General features: G+C 44.3%; 1 protein-coding gene across 8 annotated transcripts in view; it reads right to left on the bottom strand.

Moving 5' to 3' along the window:
• CNTN5 (contactin 5) overlaps positions 1-22,017 on the bottom strand; it is a 642,522-nt gene that overhangs the window by 230,037 nt on the left and 390,468 nt on the right. For 6 of the 8 annotated variants that reach the window (XM_062607752.1, XM_062607749.1, XM_062607746.1 and 3 more), the window contains one exon: positions 20,909-21,127. The exons of the other annotated variants lie outside the window; for them this stretch is intronic. In XM_062607752.1, the coding sequence (XP_062463736.1) occupies positions 20,909-21,127 (219 nt within the window). The remainder of the gene's footprint in view (positions 1-20,908; positions 21,128-22,017) is intronic. 8 annotated transcript variants of the gene reach the window in all.

Raw genomic sequence — 22,017 nt, 5'->3', positions numbered from 1 at the left:
ACAAGGACTAAGAGCAAAGAGAAGTCGTTCACTTTGGCAGAGCCCTGGGCAGGGCTTCTCTCCTTGGAAAAATCTGATAAGTAAGGCAGAGTTTCCTCTTCTGCCTTTTGCAGATGCAGGCCCAGACAATCAGAGGACCTGACAATGGGACACTCTTCTCCTCCACCACACTGCCAGAGATTAAATGCCTTCCAGAAGGACAGCGACCAAAGATAAGTCATTCACTTTTTCAGAGCCATGGGCAGGCCTAGCCAAAGTGAGTCAAGGTGTCTGATGTCTTCATTCTTTTCCTGTCTTTAACAGCTGCAACCCCAAGAGGGAATGGACCAGACCATGATGCACTCCTGTCCTCATCCACACAGTCAGAGAGTCGCTTCCTTCGATGGAGGACGTTGAAACAAAGTTAAGTCACCGAGACCTGCAGAGCCCTGAGCAGGAGCTACCCATGTAAGTGACTGTTGCTGCTGCTGCTTAGTTTGCTGTTCTGCCTTTTACAGTTCCAGGCTGAGACAAGGACAGGACCAAAGAATGGCGCACACTTCTCCTCCACCACACTGCCAGAGATTAAATGCCTTCCACAAGGACAAAGACCAAAGATAAGTCGTTCACTTCGGCAGAGCCATGGGCAGGGCTTCTCTGCTTGGGGAAGTCTGGTAGGTAACGCATAGTTTCTTCTTCTGCCTTTTGCAGATGCAGGCCCAGACAAGGACAGGACCTGACAATGGCGCACTCTTCTCCTCCACCACACTGCCAGAGATTAAATGCCTTCCACAAGGACAAAGACCAAAGATGCAATTGGGTGTGGTATGTGATGCCTACGAAGGCATAACAGATCTCCTAATGATCCCATCTTTATTTAAATGGCAGTGACAGTCTTGGAACTGAAAATCTGAAGTGATCTATGACCCCTTGTTATGGTTTAAATCCACCTGGTAACTTAGCACCATGCAGCCGCTCACTCACTCTCTCTTTCCCACCTCCGGGGCAGGACGGGAAGGAGAATCAAAAGAATGCAGACCCTGCGGTTTGACATAAGAACAGTTTAATAACTAGAGTACAATACAGTACTTATAATAATTAGCTGAAGAACAAGGAGAGAGATATAAAACTAAAGAGGAAAAGAAAAAAAACCCAATACAATAAGCACAAGTGATGCACAAGACAATTGCTCACCACCCGCTTACCGTACCTAGCCTGACCTGATTGGTTGCTTCTGTGTAACCTGCCTTTTTATATACTGGGCACAGCATGCTGTAGTATGAAATAATAGTTAATACTAGCAATTAGTAGTTAACTAGTAATAGGATGGCTTGTTCACGTCAGGTGTTCTGTTTCTGTTCCCTCCCGGCTTCTTCTGCCCCTGTTAAAGGTAATGGAAAGTCCTGGACTCTTCCCAAATTGATCTGGAACAGCACTGAAGGCTCCACTCTATTCTTTTTTCTATGCGAGGAGCTTAAAAGTACATTGAAATGTTGGGACTTGAGAACATTTCCCAGAAGCCAGCGCACACTTTGCTAACGTTGCTGTTTCACAGTGGGATGAGGCTCTGGAATGCAGACCTCATTGCTCTTCCCCTAACACAGATAATGGAGGTGAAGCCAGGTTGCAAGGCATGCAGAGAGTCAGTGTGTGAGGCTGCAGATATTGGAGACTAGTCAGTCATGGAGCCAGGACTGAGGAGTGAATTGGACTGAATGATGATCCCACAGCCTGAAATCCCTGAAACTCACCAATGTGAATAGTCACCCTAAATGTAAGTCATTAATCCATTTCCTAGAGCAAATTAAAAAAAAAAAAAAAAAAAAGTTCATGTGCATAGCACCACTCATAATACAGATTTTTCTAACATTCCAGGATAAAAGTCTTAAATTTCAAGAAAAGGTTTAATAGAATTTGGCCTGTCTTTTACTATCTTACCAACTTATCAGCTGTTATTTTATGTAACAATTACTAACGAACTGTTTTTGTCATTTTCGCATCAAAGAAGACACTTAAGGGACCATAATCTTAATTTATAATTTGAAACATTCAGTTCAGTGGTAAATGAATGGAGCTGATATTCAGCATTCGGATAAATGGCGTCAAATTTCTCCTGTAAATACCATTGCTGCTTCACAATTTTCAATTTGCCAATACTGTTTAGACTCTCCAGTAACACCATGTCTTCTTTACCCTTTACACTTCCTGTATTGTTTATAAGGTAGAGAGATGCTCCCTGAGAGAATAATGTGCAGATTAAAATCTGAAGTGCTTGGGGAAAATGTATCTAATGATTAGTATGGGATTTAATCATTCTTCTGAAGAACAGGTGATTCTCGTCTGTCACTTCTTTTAGGGGCTGGAGATTATAAGAAGGTGGCAACTGAAAAGTAAGCATGGGTTAAAAGTTCACTTTTCAGTAACTTTGGTGTCCTTGCCAAGTTTGGTAGGCTACCTGATTCAGGAATTCCAAGCTGTATCTACATTAATAACAGCAGCAAATGCTTAGGAGAGCTTGATGTCCTTCTGCTTGAGGACTTCCAGTCTGAAGTGGGCAACCACATGAATTTCACCTGATTACAGCCAGGAATTTCTTAATTTGTCTTTTAAGAATATTGCACCACTTATTAAACACATAGTGACCAAAAAAAAACCCAACAAAACCCACACCTAGGATACCATTCTTCAGCATACAGTGTAACTGCACATTGAGTATTATTTAGAGAGATAGTTCATGTGTCCTTTTACAAACTAGGCTGAAGGACTGCTCAGTTATGTTCAGGAAACCTAACATCAGCTCTGGTTATTAGACCCAGGTCTAATCAAGTGCATCAGTCTGCTCCTTCTGATGAAAATTTTCCTGGAAAAAATAAATCTCTGGGTCATACCACAGTTTGACCAAACACAGTTGTAGCAGTATTTTCTTTGAGATCTTATTATCCTAGTTTCATGAGTAAGCAAGGTGAGAGTTAGATCTTTAGATGACAGTAGATAAGGATGGTTGCCAAGGAAAAAAAAAGGGTGCATGATTATAAAGTCCTCTTGAGCAGCTCTATACACATGAGCTATTCTATGGAAGCAAACAGGCTTATATATGTGTTAAAATCTCTAAAGGGTTAGAAACACTAACCATCTGAGAACCATATACCAGAAGATTTCATAAGCTAAAATGACCACCACTCACCCCTTATATCTGCAGTACACACACGCTCCAAACTGCATTACTGCAGTACATAACCTACTGAGGCAGGTTAACCTTGGGTGGCTGCCAGTTACCCACCAGCCACTCAATCACTCCTCCAGGACAGAAACAGGATGAAAAAGCTCCTGCGTAGCGATAAATAGAGGGAGATCCCTTACAAGTTGCTGTCATAGGCAAAACAGGCTTCAGGCTTGGGAAAACTTATTTCCAGTTTAAATAGACAAAAGACAAAAACTAAAGCCACCCCTTCACCACCTATTCCAGACTTAACTTCCCTCATCCGCTTTGCTTCCTCCCAGCCATAGAGCTGCCGTGTCTGACACAGGATCTGTGTATGAGAGGTCTCTGAAGTGGCCTCTTAGGATTAGGCCTGACATCTCAGGATATCTGAAGTGCACTGGAGAACGAACTTGGAGCACATTAACTAATCTGTAGTGTTCCTAACAAACAGATAAATCCTCACTGTCACTAGCAGGTCTCCACTGTGCCTGAGACCCCAAGCAGAGGAGACCAGTGCAGTGCCGTGCTCCCACCAGCCCTGACCTGTCCTGGTATAGTGGCTACCGCCCATGTGAGTCTCCTCGCAGCACCTGAAGTGACAAAATGCAGACCCCAGGACCATGCTCTGTGCAGCCAGGTGTGAGCAAAGTGTTCATGCATGGAGACGGCCTCATCCACACAGTCAGAGAGTCCACTTCCTTCTACAAAGGACACTGACACAAAGATAAGTCTTTGAGCCTGCAGAGCCCTGAGCAGGGGCTACCCATGTGAGTGACTGTTGCTGCTGCTTAGTTTGCTGTCCTGCCTTTTACTATTGCAGGCCCAGACCAGGACAGGACCAAAGAATGGCGCACACTTCTCCTCCACCATACTGCCAGAGAATAAATGTCTTCCGCAAGGACAAAGACCAGAGATAAGTCATTCACTTTAGCAGAGCCCTGGGCAGGCCTCGCCATGGTTGAGTCAGGGTGTCTGATGTCTTCATTCTTTTCCTGCCTTTAACAGCTGCAAAGCTGACAGGGAATGGACTAGAAAATGGTGAACTCCTGTCCTCATCCACACAGCCAGAGAGTCACTTCCTTCTGCAGAGTATACTGGCGCAAAGTTAAGGCATTGAGGCTGGCAGAGCTCTGGCCAGATGTTCCACATGAGAACAAGGATGGCTGATGCCATTTCTTGTCCTTCCTTCTGCCATTTCAGCTGCAAGTGCAGACAGGGAATGGACCAACCATCGTGCACCCCCCTACGCAGCTACACCGACAGAGTTTAAATGCCTTCTACAAAGGACACTGACACAAAGACAAGTCATCGAGCCTGCAGAGCCCTGGGCAAGGGTTGCCCATGTGAACAAGGGTGGCTGATGCCATTTCTTGTCCTGCCATTTCAGGTGAAAGCCCTGACATAGAAGGGACCAACCATGGTGCACTCCTATCCTCAGCAGCGCACCACATATTAAATCTCTTCCACAGAGACACTGACACAAAGGTAAGTCACTGAGGCTGGCAGAGGCATAGTCAGGCCTAGGCGAGGTGAGTCCGGCTGTCTGCTATCTACATTCTTTTCCTGTCCTTAACAGCTGCAACCCCAACAGGGAATGGACCAGAGCATGGTGCACTTCTGTCCTCATCCACAGAGTCCTTCTACGGAGGACACTGACACAAAGTTAAGTCGCCGAGACCTGCAGAGCCCTGAGCAGGGGTTACCCATGTGAGTGACTGTTGCTGCTGCTTAGTTTGCTGTCCTGCCTTTTACTATTGCAGGCCCAGACCAGGAGAGGACCAGAGAATGGCGCACTCTTCTCCTCCACCACACTGCCAGAGATTAAATGCCTTCCACAAGGACAAAGACCAAAGATAAGTCATTCAGTCTGGCAGAGACCTGGGCAAGGCTTCTCCTTGGGGAACTCTGATGGGTAACGCATAGTTTCTTCTTCTGCCTTTTGCAGATGCAGGCCCAGACAAGGACAGGACCTGACAATTGCGCACTCTTCTGCTCCATCAGTATTTCCAGAGATTAAATGCCTTCCAGAAGGACAAAGACCAAAGATAAGTCATTCACTCCGGCAGAGCCATTGGCAGGACTCGCCATAGTGAGTCAGGCTGTCTGATGTCTACATTCTCATCCTGTCTTTAACAGCTGCAACCCCAACAGGGAATGGACCAGAGCATGGTGCACTCCTGTCCTCATCCACACAGTCACAGAGTCACTTCCTTCTACAGAGGACACTGACACAAAGTTAAGTCAGCGAGACCTGCAGAGCCCTGAGCAGGGGCTACCCATGTGAGTGACTGTTGCTGCTGCTTAGTTTGCCGTCCTGCCTTTTACAATTGCAGGCCCAGACCAAGAGAGGACCAGAGAATGGCGCACTCTTCTCCTCCACCACACTGCCAGAGATGAAATGCCTTCCAGAAAGACAAAGACCAAAGATAAGTCATTCACTCTGGCAGAGTTATGGGCAGGCCTGGCCATGGTGAGTCAGGGTGTCTGATGTCTTCATTCTTTTCCTGCCTTTAACAGCTCCAACCCGACAGGGAATGGACTAGAAAATGGTGGACTCCTGTCACCATCCACATAGCCAGAGAGTCACTTCCTTCTATGGAGGACACTAAGTTATGTCAATGAGGCTGGCAGAGCTTTGGGCAGACGTTCCACATGTGAACAAGGATGGCTGATGCCATTTCTTGTCCTTCCTTCTGCCATTTCAGCTGCAAGTGCAGACAGGGAATGGACCAACCATCGTGCACCCCCCTACGCAGCTACAGCGACAGAGTTTAAATGCCTTCTACAAAGGACACTGACACAAAGATAAGTCATCGAGCCTGCAGAGCCCTGGGCAAGGGTTGCCCATGTGAACAAGGGTGGCTGATGCCATTTCTTGTCCTGCCATTTCAGGTGAAAGCCCTGACATAGAAGGGACCAACCATGGTGCACTCCTATCCTCAGCAGCGCACCACATATTAAATCTCTTCCACAGAGACACTGACACAAAGGTAAGTCACTGAGGCTGGCAGAGGCATAGTCAGGCCTAGGCGAGGTGAGTCCGGCTGTCTGCTATCTACATTCTTTTCCTGTCTTTAACAGCTGCAACCCCAACAGGGAATGGACCAGACCATGATGCACTCCTGTCCTCATCCACACAGTCAGAGAGTCACTTCCTTCGATGGAGGACACTGAAAGAAAGTTAAGTCAGCGTCACCTGCAGAGCCCTGAGCAGGGGTTACCCATGTGAGTGACTGTTGCTGCTGCTTAGTTTGCTGTCCTGCCTTTTACTATTGCAGGCCCAGCCCAGGAGAGGACCAGAGAATGGCGCACTCTTCTCCTCCACCACACTGCCAGAGATTAAATGCCTTCCACAAGGACTAAGAGCAAAGAGAAGTCATTCACTTTGGCAGAGCCCTGGGCAGGGCTTCTCTCCTTGGAAAAATCTGATAAGTAAGGCAGAGTTTCCTCTTCTGCCTTTTGCAGATGCAGGCCCAGACAATCAGAGGACCTGACAATGGGACACTCTTCTCCTCCACCACACTGCCAGAGATTAAATGCCTTCCACAAGGACAAGGACCAAAGATAAGTCGTTCACTTTTGCAGAGCCATGGGCAGGCCTACCCAAGGTGAGTCAAGGTGTCTGATGTCTTCATTCTTTTCCTGTCTTTAACAGCTGCAAAGCCGACAGGGAATGGACTAGAAAATGGTGGACTCCTGTCCTCATCCACACAGCCAGGGAGTCACTTCTTTCTAAGGAGGACACTGACACAAAGTTAAGGCACCGAGACCTGCGGAGCCCTGAGCAGGGGTTACCCATGTGAGTGACTGTTGCTGCTGCTTAGTTTGCTGTCCTGCCTTTTACTATTGCAGGCCCAGACCAGGAGAGGACCAGAGAATGGCGCACTCTTCTCCTCCACCACACTGCCAGAGATGAAATGCCTTCCAGAAAGACAAAGACCAAAGATAAGTCATTCACTCTGGCAGAGTTATGGGCAGGCCTGGCCATGGTGAGTCAGGGTGTCTGATGTCTTCATTCTTTTCCTGCCTTTAACAGCTCCAACCCGACAGGGAATGGACTAGAAAATGGTGGACTCCTGTCACCATCCACATAGCCAGAGAGTCACTTCCTTCTATGGAGGACACTAAGTTATGTCAATGAGGCTGGCAGAGCTTTGGGCAGACGTTCCACATGTGAACAAGGATGGCTGATGCCATTTCTTGTCCTTCCTTCTGCCATTTCAGCTGCAAGTGCAGACAGGGAATGGACCAACCATCGTGCACCTCTCTACACAGCTACACCAACAGAGTTTAAATGCCTTCTACAAAGGACACTGACACAAAGATAAGTCATCGAGCCTGCAGAGCCCTGGGCAAGGGTTGCCCATGTGAACAAGGGTGGCTGATGCCATTTCTTGTCCTGCCATTTCAGGTGAAAGCCCTGACATAGAAGGGACCAACCATGGTGCACTCCTATCCTCAGCAGCGCACCACATATTAAATCTCTTCCACAGAGACACTGACACAAAGGTAAGTCACTGAGGCTGGCAGAGGCATAGTCAGGCCTAGGCGAGGTGAGTCCGGCTGTCTATCTACATTCTTATCCTGTCTTTAACAGCTGCAACCCCAACAGGGAATTGACCAGAGCATGGTGCACTCCTGTCCTCATCCACAGAGTCCTTCTACGGAGGACACTGACACAAAGTTAAGTCACCGAGACCTGCAGAGCCCTGAGCAGGGGATACCCATGTGAGTGACTGTCGTTGCTGCTTAGTTTGCTGTCCTGCCTTTTCCAATTGCAGGCCCAGAGAAGGACAGGACCCGACAATGGTGCACTCTTCTCCTCCAGCACACTGCCAGAGATTAAATGCCTTCCACAAGGACAAAGACCAAAGATAAGTCATTCAGTCTGGCAGAGACCTGGGCAAGGCTTCTCGTTGGGGAACTCTGATGGGTAACGCATAGTTTCTTCTTCTGCCTTTTGCAGATGCATGGCCAGACATGGACAGCACCTGGCAGTGGCGCCCCCTTCTCCTCCAGCACACTGCCAGAGATTAAATGCCTTCCACAAGGACAAAGACCAAAGATAAGTCATTCAGTCTGGCAGAGACCTGGGCAAGCTCTAGCCATCAGGCTGTCTGATGTCTACATTCTTATCCTGTCTTTAACAGCTGCAACCCCAACAGGGAATGGATCACACCATGGTGCGCTCCTGGCTTCATCCACACAGTCAGAGAGTCACTTCCTTCTACGGAGGACACTGACACAAAGTTAAGTCGCCGAGACCTGCAGAGCCCTGAGCAGGGGTTACCCATGTGAGTGACTGTTGCTGCTGCTTAGTTTGCCGTCCTGCCTTTTCCAATTGCAGGCCCAGAGGAGGATAGGACCCGACAATGGTGCACTCTTCTCCTCCAGCACACTGCCAGAGATTAAATGCCTTCCACAAGGACATAGAGAAAGATAAGTCATTTACTCTGGCAGAGACCTGGGCAAGGCTTCTCCTTGGGGAACTCTGATGGGTAACGCATAGTTTCTTCTTCTGCCTTTTGCAGATGCAGGCCAAGACAAGGACAGGACCGGACAATTGCGCACTCTTCTCCTCCAGCACACTGCCAGAGATTAAATGCCTTCCACAAGGACATAGAGAAAGATAAGTCATTTACTCTGGCAGAGACCTGGGCAAGGCTTCTCCTTGGGAAACTCTGATGGGTAACGCATAGTTTCTTCTTCTGCCTTTTGCAGATGCAGGCCAAGACAAGGACAGGACCGGACAATTGCGCACTCTTCTCCTCCATCAGTATTTCCAGAGATTAAATGACTTCCAGAAGGACAAAGACCAAAGATAAGTCATTCACTCCTGCAGAGCCATGGGCAGGACTCGACCATGCTGAGTCAGGCTGTCTGATGTCTACATTCTTATCCTGTCTTTAACAGCTGCAACCCCAACAGGGAATTGACCAGAGCATGGTGCACTCCTGTCCTCATCCACAGAGTCCTTCTACGTAGGACAGTGACAGAAAGTTAAGTCGCTGAGACCTGCAGAGCCCTGAGCAGGGGATACCCATGTGAGTGACTGTTGCTGCTGCTTAGTTTGCTGTCCTGCCTTTTACTATTGCAGGCCCAGACCAGGAGAGGACCAGAGAATGGCCGCACTCTTCTCCTCCACCACACTGCCAGAGATTAAATGCCTTCCACAAGGACAAAGACCAAAGATAAGTCATTCACTCTGGCAGAGCCCTGGGCAGGGCTTCTTTCCTTGGAAAAATCTGATAGGTAACGCATAGTTTCTTCTTCTGCCTTTTGCACATGCAGGCCCAGACAAGCACAGGACCTGACAATGGGACACTCTTCTCCTCCACCACACTGCCAGAGATTAAATGCCTTCCACAAGGACAAGGACCAAAGATAAGTCGTTCACTTTTGCAGAGCCATGGGCAGGCCTAGCCAAAGTGAGTCAAGATGTCTGATGTCTTCATTCTTTTCCTGTCTTTAACAGCTGCAACCCCAAGAGGGAATGGACCAGACCATGATGCACTCCTGTCCTCATCCACACAGTCAGAGAGTCCACTTCCTTCTACAGAGGACACTGACACAAAGTTAAGTCAGCGAGACCTGCAGAGCCCTGAGCAGGGGCTACCCATGTGAGTGACTGTTGCTGCTGCTTAGTTTGCCGTCCTGCCTTTTACAATTGCAGCCCCAGACCAAGAGAGGACCAGAGAATGGCGCACTCTTCTCCTCCACCACACTGCCAGAGATGAAATGCCTTCCAGAAAGACAAAGACCAAAGATAAGTCATTCACTCTGGCAGAGTTATGGGCAGGCCTGGCCATGGTGAGTCAGGGTGTCTGATGTCTTCATTCTTTTCCTGCCTTTAACAGCTCCAACCCGACAGGGAATGGACTAGAAAATGGTGGACTCCTGTCACCATCCACATAGCCAGAGAGTCACTTCCTTCTATGGAGGACACTAAGTTATGTCAATGAGGCTGGCAGAGCTTTGGGCAGACGTTCCACATGTGAACAAGGATGGCTGATGCCATTTCTTGTCCTTCCTTCTGCCATTTCAGCTGCAAGTGCAGACAGGGAATGGACCAACCATCGTGCACCCCCCTACGCAGCTACACCGACAGAGTTTAAATGCCTTCTACAAAGGACACTGACACAAAGACAAGTCATCGAGCCTGCAGAGCCCTGGGCAAGGGTTGCCCATGTGAACAAGGGTGGCTGATGCCATTTCTTGTCCTGCCATTTCAGGTGAAAGCCCTGACATAGAAGGGACCAACCATGGTGCACTCCTATCCTCAGCAGCGCACCACATATTAAATCTCTTCCACAGAGACACTGACACAAAGGTAAGTCACTGAGGCTGGCAGAGGCATAGTCAGGCCTAGGCGAGGTGAGTCCGGCTGTCTGCTATCTACATTCTTTTCCTGTCCTTAACAGCTGCAACCCCAACAGGGAATGGACCAGACCATCATGCACTCCTGTCCTCATCCACACAGTCAGAGAGTCACTTCCTTCGATGGAGGACGCTGAAAGAAAGTTAAGTCAGCGTCACCTGCAGAGCCCTGAGCAGGGGTTACCCATGTGAGTGACTGTTGCTGCTGCTTAGTTTGCTGTCCTGCCTTTTACTATTGCAGGCCCAGCCCAGGAGAGGACCAGAGAATGGCGCACTCTTCTCCTCCACCACACTGCCAGAGATTAAATGCCTTCCACAAGGACTAAGAGCAAAGAGAAGTCATTCACTTTGGCAGAGCCCTGGGCAGGGCTTCTCTCCTTGGAAAAATCTGATAAGTAAGGCAGAGTTTCCTCTTCTGCCTTTTGCAGATGCAGGCCCAGACAATCAGAGGACCTGACAATGGGACACTCTTCTCCTCCATCACACTGCCAGAGATTAAATGCCTTCCAGAAGGACAGCGACCAAAGATAAGTCATTCACTTTTTCAGAGCCATGGGCAGGCCTAGCCAAAGTGAGTCAAGGTGTCTGATGTCTTCATTCTTTTCCTGTCTTTAACAGCTGCAACCCCAAGAGGGAATGGACCAGACCATGATGCACTCCTGTCCTCATCCACACAGTCAGAGAGTCCACTTCCTTCTACAGAGGACACTGACACAAAGTTAAGTCAGCGAGACCTGCAGAGCCCTGAGCAGGGGCTACCCATGTGAGTGACTGTTGCTGCTGCTTAGTTTGCCGTCCTGCCTTTTACAATTGCAGCCCCAGAGCAAGAGAGGACCAGAGAATGGCGCACTCTTCTCCTCCACCACACTGCCAGAGATGAAATGCCTTCCAGAAAGACAAAGACCAAAGATAAGTCATTCACTCTGGCAGAGTTATGGGCAGGCCTGGCCATGGTGAGTCAGGGTGTCTGATCTTTTCCTGCCTTTAACAGCTCCAACCCGACAGGGAATGGACTAGAAAATGGTGGACTCCTGTCACCATCCACATAGCCAGAGAGTCACTTCCTTCTATGGAGGACACTAAGTTATGTCAATGAGGCTGGCAGAGCTTTGGGCAGACGTTCCACATGTGAACAAGGATGGCTGATGCCATTTCTTGTCCTTCCTTCTGCCATTTCAGCTGCAAGTGCAGACAGGGAATGGACCAACCATCGTGCACCCCCCTACGCAGCTACACCGACAGAGTTTAAATGCCTTCTACAAAGGACACTGACACAAAGACAAGTCATCGAGCCTGCAGAGCCCTGGGCAAGGGTTGCCCATGTGAACAAGGGTGGCTGATGCCATTTCTTGTCCTGCCATTTCAGGTGAAAGCCCTGACATAGAAGGGACCAACCATGGTGCACTCCTATCCTCAGCAGCGCACCACATATTAAATCTCTTCCACAGAGACACTGACACAAAGGTAAGTCACTGAGGCTGGCAGAGGCATAGTCAGGCCTAGGCGAGGTGAGTCCGGCTGTCTGCTATCTACATTCTTTTCCTGTCCTTAACAGCTGCAACCCCAACAGGGAATGGACCAGACCATCATGCACTCCTGTCCTCATCCACACAGTCAGAGAGTCACTTCCTTCGATGGAGGACACTGAAAGAAAGTTAAGTCAGCGTCACCTGCAGAGCCCTGAGCAGGGGTTACCCATGTGAGTGACTGTTGCTGCTGCTTAGTTTGCTGTCCTGCCTTTTACTATTGCAGGCCCAGCCCAGGAGAGGACCAGAGAATGGCGCACTCTTCTCCTCCACCACACTGCCAGAGATTAAATGCCTTCCACAAGGACTAAGAGCAAAGAGAAGTCGTTCACTTTGGCAGAGCCCTGGGCAGGGCTTCTCTCCTTGGAAAAATCTGATAAGTAAGGCAGAGTTTCCTCTTCTGCCTTTTGCAGATGCAGGCCCAGACAATCACAGGACCTGACAGGGACACTCTTCTCCTCCACCACACTGCCAGAGATTAAATGCCTTCCAGAAGGACAGCGACCAAAGATAAGTCATTCACTTTTTCAGAGCCATGGGCAGGCCTAGCCAAAGTGAGTCAAGGTGTCTGATGTCTTCATTCTTTTCCTGTCTTTAACAGCTGCAACCCCAAGAGGGAATGGACCAGACCATGATGCACTCCTGTCCTCATCCACACAGTCAGAGAGTCCACTTCCTTCTACAGAGGACACTGACACAAAGTTAAGTCAGCGAGACCTGCAGAGCCCTGAGCAGGGGCTACCCATGTGAGTGACTGTTGCTGCTGCTTAGTTTGCCGTCCTGCCTTTTACAATTGCAGCCCCAGACCAAGAGAGGACCAGAGAATGGCGCACTCTTCTCCTCCACCACACTGCCAGAGATGAAATGCCTTCCAGAAAGACAAAGACCAAAGATAAGTCATGGGTGTCTGATGTCTTCATTCTTTTCCTGCCTTTAACAGCTCCAACCCGACAGGGAATGGACTAGAAAATGGTGGACTCCTGTCACCATCCACATAGCCAGAGAGTCACTTCCTTCTATGGAGGACACTAAGTTATGTCAATGAGGCTGGCAGAGCTTTGGGCAGACGTTCCACATGTGAACAAGGATGGCTGATGCCATTTCTTGTCCTTCCTTCTGCCATTTCAGCTGCAAGTGCAGACAGGGAATGGACCAACCATCGTGCACCCCCCTACGCAGCTACACCGACAGAGTTTAAATGCCTTCTACAAAGGACACTGACACAAAGACAAGTCATCGAGCCTGCAGAGCCCTGGGCAAGGGTTGCCCATGTGAACAAGGGTGGCTGATGCCATTTCTTGTCCTGCCATTTCAGGTGAAAGCCCTGACATAGAAGGGACCAACCATGGTGCACTCCTATCCTCAGCAGCGCACCACATATTAAATCTCTTCCACAGAGACACTGACACAAAGGTAAGTCACTGAGGCTGTCCTCCTCAGCTCAGCTAGAGAGTCACTTCCTTCTACGGAGGACATTGAAATAAAGTTAAGTCATCGAGCCTGCAGAGCTCAGGACAAGGGTTGCCCACACAAAGGTAAGTCCCCTGCTTTTTGCAGATGCACCCCCAGAGAAGGACAATGAAACACCATGGTGCACTCCTGTCCCCACCCACAAAGCCAGAGTCACTTCCTTCTATGGAGAACACTGACACAAAGTTATGTCATCGATCCTGGCAAAGCCCTGGGCAGGGGCTGCTCATGTTTACAGTAGTAAACTGCCATACAGTTTGTTGTCGTGCTTTTTGCAATTGCAGACTGTTGTGGTTTAAACCCTAGCCAGACAGCTTGTTCACTCACTCCCAGTGAGTGGTGCCAGGCTGAGAGCAGTCGAGGGCTCCCCCCCCAGGCTCTCCCCTTCCCTGCTCCCAGAGAACGGGGAGGAGGATTGAAAGAGTGCAACTCCCATGGGTTGAGACAAGAACAGTCCAGCAACCAATGTGCAACACAAATCACCACCATTACCACCAATGACAACAATGATAAGAGAAAATAACAAGGGAAGAGAATACGATACCACCGGCCAAGAAACGAGTCCGACTCAGAAGCCTGTGTCGTTCCGGGTAACTCCCAGTTACCCCCCACCCAAGGCATGACGTGCTGTGGTATGGAATACCTCTTTGGCTAGCCTGGGTCAGGCACCCCGTCTCTGCTTCCTCCCGGCTTCTCCTCCTGGCAGAGCATGAGCCTCACAAAGTCCTTGGTCAGGGTAAACATCACTTAGCAAGAACCGAAAACATCGGTATCACCAGCACTGTTCCCAGGCTGGAAGTGAAAACACAGCACTGCACCAGCTAACACGAAGGAGAAAAATGACTGCTACTGCTGAACCCAGGACACAGACCTAAGCAAGGAGAGAACGGGACTGTGGCATGGACATTTCCTTTTCTCCAAAGGTGCTCAGCTGTGCATTTTTCTAGTTTTCTACAAAGGCCTTGACGTAAGGACAAGGAAGCACAGCAAACCTCAGCCTGATGTGCAACAAGGTTCCACAGGCATCCTGAGTCTCCCTTAATCCAGGGACTGTGTCACAAGGGGAGGTCCATGTTACTTGCCCTGTCGGTGTGAAACTGTCCTGAAATGAATTTTTCTGATTCACAAACCTTTGACTGGTGCTTCTGCTGTGTGTCATCTTTCAGGGGAATTATCCTATGCCTTTTGTTTGTTGTCATTATTTCCTCCATGTATTGAATGTATATATATTTTTATATGTTCACTCACATGCTATTTTTATACCCACAGACACATTTTCATACACATATATTTTCTTATCCCTTCTTCTGTCCAAAAGCATGATGTTTGTTGTCTCCCACTTTTTAACTAACAGTCACCCACACTCTTAAACAGGACATTCCAGTTTGAGATTTCATTGAATGATTTGAACTACATACCTTATTATTTCCTTCTAACTTCGGCAAGAAGCATAAAAGAGAGTAATTTTCAACATACATATTAAGGTCATGTATATTTTGATTTACTATTTTAATTTCTCAAGGGAAATATTTCTGTTCCTCGTGCAGGCTTTTATTTGAAACAACCATCTTTCTACATACTTAATTGCCACGAGACAGGTGATTTACTATACAGTGGCACATACGTTTTGGGGATTACAGGTATGCATTGCAACCATGCAAGGTAACAGGTAGCCTGTGGTTTATTTATAAATTTTTCAGTTGCCATTTTCAATCTGAACAATATAAAGCACTCTCATTATGATTTAATATTTAAACTATTTAATAGAATATTGTGAAATTATTGCTCAGAAATGCAATGATATGGAAAACATTCAAAATATTGGTAAAATCCCTCTTCTTGAATTCTTGATTATTCTTGATAGCAGTACTCAAATATTCTTTGAATTATAAAATTCTCCTTGCAGTACATTTGCACTTCTGAAATACCAGAATATATGAATTCTTAGTAAAAAGTATTTAAATCCTCATGGGAATGGAAATTGGAATCTGTGTAATCTTAGACAGTAGACAAAATGTGGTTTCTCTGTTACGTACACTTTCAATCTCTCCCTCAATTATTGATTAAAGATTATAAAATGTTCTTTAGTTCTTCTTGCTGAGCAATGAAAATACCATGAGAACAAATTGTAGACAAGAATGTTTCCTGTACTTTTAATTCTGTAGTAACTGAAATAGTGTCATTCATCAACACACAGCTCTCTTGCCGCAATACTTGATATAATTCCAGGTCAATACACTATGAATGAGAATGAATTCCTGGACCACAGAGATGGGCAGGAAGGAACTATTACACTGTTCAAAAACCTGTGTTTAAACTGGATTAACAATATTATTTTTAGTGTCTGATAACTCTGTGTGCTGTACATTTTAAGAATAACATACATAAGGTACTTGTAAAAGTTTTCTTAATATTTATAAAAATATAACTGTCTGCAGAAGGAAAGGGTGTAGCAAATTCTACACTGCACTGGTCACTTCCATCAAATGTCATTAGTATAATTTGACGCTATCTCCAATGTTGCAGTACCAGTCAAGCTAAGTGACTGTCAGAAATAGTCTTCTTGTGCCATTTTCTCAATCTGAGGTTTTGGTGGGAGGAAACAGCTCCGTTCACTCTAGTATTTTCACCCAGCAGACGAGGTATCTGAGGGGATATGCTCAGGCAGCATGTGAATATGGGGTAAGGAGATACTCCTCCAAGTGTTCCCCCTTCACATGCTCATGTCTCTTTAGAAACACATTTTTACTGCTGGTGATACTGGTGGATGGCTTTGCTTATCCCTCTTAAGGTGGACTAGAGAGATCTTCAGACAAACCATTTGTTTTCAGCTGTTATTCTGACATAGTGAGAAAATTTGTCCAAATGGCAGTTGGAAAAAAGGGTGATGGCAGTTCTCCTTTGAAAGCAGAGCAACTCAGCAAAATTTAAACAGACAGGTTGTCAGGACTGGGAACACAATTTTCTTATCTCCCTACTTTTTTTTTTTTTCTCCCCCATTTGTCAAAGGCTTGTTGAACTCATTAAGATGATGGAACTATTTTCTAAAGGAAAGCTACAAGATGCTGTAAAATGGTAGGACTTCTAAAGCAGCCTAAAATGAAGGGAGACAAACAGATCACAAAGATACGCCTTGGATTATGCATACAGACCTACTGAGGGAGGCACAAACTTGACATATCACAGACAAAACAATATCTCAATGATCTGTCAGTCCTGGGTATTAATACATTCAGGATACATTAAGAAAGCTTTAGGAGTTGCTGATAAGGTGATACATGCTGTCAAAACACCCATATCAACAGAATTTCTTAAAGAAAGTTGTTTAATTTCAAATTGTTCCTACAGAGTGAAAGACACATTTCGGTAAAGGTGGATCACGTTTTAGTGCTACTCATTATAAAAACAGTTTTTGAATGTGTTTCTTTCTTGATTTATTTACAGTTTGTACTTGTATGATATTGTGGTGATGACTCTAAAGTGTCTTCTGGTTAACTTCTGTTACAAACAGTTTAACATGTTAAGTCTATTCAGAAAATATTTTATATATATAATTAATTACCTTGCATTCAAAGAAAACATACCGTTTTCTTCAACTAAAAGCTAGAAACCCTTTTTTTTTAGCTTAAACACTGAGAAAATGTATTAACTTCAGTACTAATATTGATTTTACAAGCAGGTTCTACAATATAAGCTTTCACTTAGCACCTAAGAAATAAAGAATGTCTATCCATTTTAATATATCTATATATCTATAATCTGTCAAAACAGAAAATTTCCATTAATATAATGAAAAAAAAGCCCACTTATTTATCACAGCAAAATATGTTCTAATGTTTACAGATGTGTGTAACAGATTTTAAGATTAACAAAGGTGGCTACAATCAGTAATTATTTTGCACAGAAGCAGATACACATATATATGTAAATACGGATATTTATAAGAAATGAATTTTTAGTATTTATTTAATCTTAAAACTATGCTTCAATTAAACTTAATAAATAAGTAATAAATAATAAACTTAGGACACTTTCCTTTCAACAAGTAAATTCCAGCAGATACACATGCCTTGAGGTATGTACATTGATCCTAGTATGATGCATGCTGGAACAGCATACAATACATGAATGACTTTGTCTGCAAAGCAGATAAAATTATTTTCATAATTTTTCAACTTTCTTTTCTGAAGCAGATATGTTTATTTGCTTATTAGGCAAGATAGGAAAATTTTTTTTTCCATTGCTTGAAAATGCTTTCTCTGTTCTGTGGCCTGAAACAAACATATCTCTTCTAAACTTAGATTGCATTATCTAAACTGCATGCCACATTAATCAATATGACCCAATATTCTTTAGCAATAAAATAGTTTTTAGTAGTTTGTGTCTTTAATTCAGACTGGTAAGTGCTGAATCTAGTCGATGGTGGGGAATCAGAAATTCTCATTCAATAAAAATTAGATTCAGATTTTCCACAAATTTGAGGATCATTGATTCAAATACTTTCAGTAGTGAATTGGACCCCGTTTGTTATTCTCTTTTAAAAGATATCAAACCAAAGATAGAAGGATAAAAAGTCTTTATTCAAGGTTAAGTTCAATTATCTTTACTGTGGCATTTCTAAAAGTTTTTTGAAGAGTAAGAAAGTATAAGAGTTCTCAGTTTTATGATGCTTCAAGAGTATTTCATGAATAATTCACACTTCCTATGTACATCTTTTAGTCATGACTTTACAAGTTGATACATAGCTTGAAGAGGACTGTATTGCCTTAACTGCATGTTTATGCTAAATAATTCCATGCAGTTTAAATTCAGTAATGAGCTACAGCATAGTTCTTTTAATTTTAGAAATCATTAAAAACATGCTGCATTGACAGTGCAAATTAAATGGCATAAAGTCAGTATAAAAGGACCTTTCTTGGAAGCTATATCAGGCCTCTGAGCATGTCTGCTGGGAAATTAGTTGAAGAGTCGCTTGTGAACCTGTATACTGAGGCAGCTTGTTTTTTTTCTTATGGCAAACGTGTCTCCTGAGCATATACCATTTATTAGATGTTTGAATTATTCAAGTTCTCAGTATAAATTATGTTTCCCCCTCTCCTGTTAATGTCCTCTCACTTGTAGCAGTGGTGACCTCATGACCACACATGATCACAGGGTGATGCAGAATTTCCTCATTTACTAGGCCCTGGCTAATAGACACAACCACTTAACCCTACCACTTACCACATACCAGTTGTAGGAAGCTAACCAGAATATCATACAGTCAAGAGCTCTATAAACTGAAAAAAAAAAAAAAAAAAAAGCCTTAAGGCCAAATCAAACCCAAGGAATTTACTAATTTAAGTAAGTGGAGTGCCAGGTGATTGGGATCATGAACCTACTCTTCTACATATCAAATACATCTTCTCAAAGTTATTAACAGAATTGAGAAAGGTTTTGAAAATCACCTGCATTCAGCTCCCATAGCAGATGTGTTCTTGCACTCTTGGATGATGCAGATTATCCTGCCATGAGGCCTCAGTCCTACCACACCAGAAATATACTCGTCCTCTCTAGGTTCTGTTTCGTACTTGTGCTTGTGCCATGCCAGTGTTTCAGATAATCAAGGGCTTTTAAAATATTACTCAGGTGTCTCAGATTTATCTGTTTCTACAACTGTCTACACAGACTTGTAAGTCTCCTGAGACAGTTCATGCAGTCCATGGAAGAAAGAGTTGAAGTCCCCCTCTTTTAAGTCATGTACTCTGGTCACTGGGGTTTATGAGTTAATGGCCCAGTTCAGATTTTGTCTCCAGTTAGTTTCTCCACTACCAGCTGCAAAATAGGAGCAGCTTAACTGCAGAGGTGGAGCGTGACCTCTATGTTTTGAAAAGACTCATGATTGATGACCTGTATCAGGTATAATCTTAGCATATTGCCTAAAAATGCCAAGGATTTACGTGATGGAATGTGCATCCTGAGCATCCCTATTCCATATCCAATTTTCTTAGAGTGAGATGGGCATAAAGTTTTCTGAGCCCTCTCAAAGTAAGGATTTAAGCATAATAGTCAAACAGCGGTAAACCGTCTTTATGGCAGCTGTTGTCTTGTTCGGTTTTGTTTGGTTGGTTTTTTTTGGGTTGTTTTTTTTTTTTGTTTTTTTTTTCAAGAAAACATGATGGAAAAACAGAGTTACTTGATGAGAAGATGCTTTATAGTTACAGCTTGTACTATATTATTCATAAATTCTGTACTCTTTTTTTGCATTGCAGCTGCTGATTTCTTCTCCTTCAGTTTCTGGATGTTTGTGGTGTTGAAGACCAGGGTAATACACTGGTTCTAATCTAACTTTGATTTTCACCTGCACAGATCAGGTTGGCTGGGAGGAGTTATCAGTGTCTGGTGCACGGGCGATAACTGAGTTTAGTCTAGTCACGGCTTACAAAGAATATTGCAAAGGAAGGACACATGTAGAAGCCTGCTCCTGTTCCAGAAATTCTGTCAAACAGAATTTATCTGCTTACATTATTCAAATAATTTGTTTCTGTTCAAAAAACCACATGCATACACCATTAGCTTCCAATACATGCAAGGTACCTTCCAGGGAAAAAACAAAACCAGACTTTACTGAGAGAAGCAGTAGTCCTGTAATCACAGTCATTATAGTGCACAAATGCTGTTGATCTGTGAGGTATTAATCACAAGTATTTTGTGTTACCTCCTCAGACTATTATTATTTAAATATCCTCTAACCTCTTTCTTCCACCCTCTCCTACTTTCCTCTTTTCACTTTCTTTTTCTTTCTACCTTTCTTTGTACAAAATTCATACAAAAATTATCACTAAAGATGCAGGTATCACAAATGTGGTTTCTTTAATTGTAACCAGACATGAGAAAACGTGTATTGTTACTATGAATTACTGCATCTAAAGGTAAATGATACCATAACACAAGGGTCTGTCTATCCACGCATGCATCTGTGTGCATGCATGACTGAGTTGAAATCACAGAGCAGGTAATTAAAAGTAGTCTTATAAAATTTATTATTCATGGTTAATTTACATTACTATCATCCATGATAGAATAAGAAAAATTCCAAAGAAAAATATTTTGTTTAAAAAAGGGACCTACATTTTACTAGATGAAAGTCTGCTGTCATGGAATTTCAAACTCCTGGTTTACTATTTTCATGTAGCAAAACCTATATAAAACTCTTCTGCATAAGAATCTTTAAGGAAGTTTTAACTGATGACTTTAAAGCTAGTCTGAATAATCTAAAGGGAAATTATGTCTGCAAATTACTGAAGTAATTTGTTTCTGTTCTTTCTGCTTTTGAAAAATGTTTCAAAGATTCAGAGAGGGAAACTAGACTTACCATCATGTTTGAAGGCCTCTGAAAAGTGGTAGAGATTTGTTGGGGAGTGATAATGTTGTGCAGCTCCTCTCCAGGCTGGTGAAGATACACTTCCTATTGAAGGACTGCTTAATCGTGGTCTGTTCTTTGAATTAAATGAGGGTAAAGATGAACTACCAGATTTGAGTCTTAGTATAGCAGCATATGAAGTGGGCAGACCAGGAACAGCTTCTGAATATTCTGAAAAAAAATCCCCGAAGTGAACACTGAATAAAGATAAAATCTATCGCTTTTCAAAAGAATATTTAGCTATGCAGAAGAAAACTTCTATTTGTAAAAGAAGTGTCAGAGTCACCCCAGACTCCATGAGGGACTCCACTTCTAAACAGAACTGAGTAACAGCACGGAACTCCAATACAGAAAATTCCCCTGCAGTTTCAACACAATATAAAAATCAGGCTTATTATATTTGTAACCTATGGCAATATGAGTTTTCAATCTCAGTTCTATTTCTATGACCCTAAGTCACTAGTAAAAGTATCTGTCCAGCCACCATCTATCCTTCACATCACCTCTCCTACCTTTTAGAAGAGGCTGGAATTCAGCAAAAGCAGATGACTGTTATTTTAAAATCAGTGGTTTCATCTCTGTAAACTCTAAATATACAGATTTTTGATGATGCTATATCTAATTTAAAATTTGGATTTAAATACAAGTTTTACTTATCACACTAAATGCTTAGTGCAGAACAGACATCTTTGTGAACAGAACAGGAAGACATTGCCTGGGGAATATGGATACAGGAAAGGGATGAGACTCTCTCTAACACAGTCTACATCAGAGGATAGAAATGTTTGGTGGTGAATGTTGCAACCCCAGTGGCAGGAAAGCTGATTAGTTGGGCACTGTAGAGCTCCTCACATCCTTACAGCTCATATCCTCTGATATCCCCAGGATTGCTGATACCCTCCATGGAAATACTGCAGGAAAATTTGGAAATGGGCAGACTGGGACACAGTCTTGTTTTTCTCACATGGAGCTGGGATGCAGCCAGCTTGCAGCTGGTAACAAGGATGCAAGACAACATGCAAAGGACTCTTGCTTTGTAAAAACAGCACAACAGCTCTGTC

This window comes from Pezoporus occidentalis, unplaced genomic scaffold (genome assembly GCF_034315485.1).
Source record: "Pezoporus occidentalis ecotype Australia unplaced genomic scaffold, CSIRO_AGI_Poc_V1 ctg125, whole genome shotgun sequence".
Classification (NCBI taxonomy): domain Eukaryota; kingdom Metazoa; phylum Chordata; class Aves; order Psittaciformes; family Psittacidae; genus Pezoporus; species Pezoporus occidentalis.
Note: the sequence above shows the minus strand (reverse complement) of the source record. Positions and strands in the feature narration are given on the sequence as shown.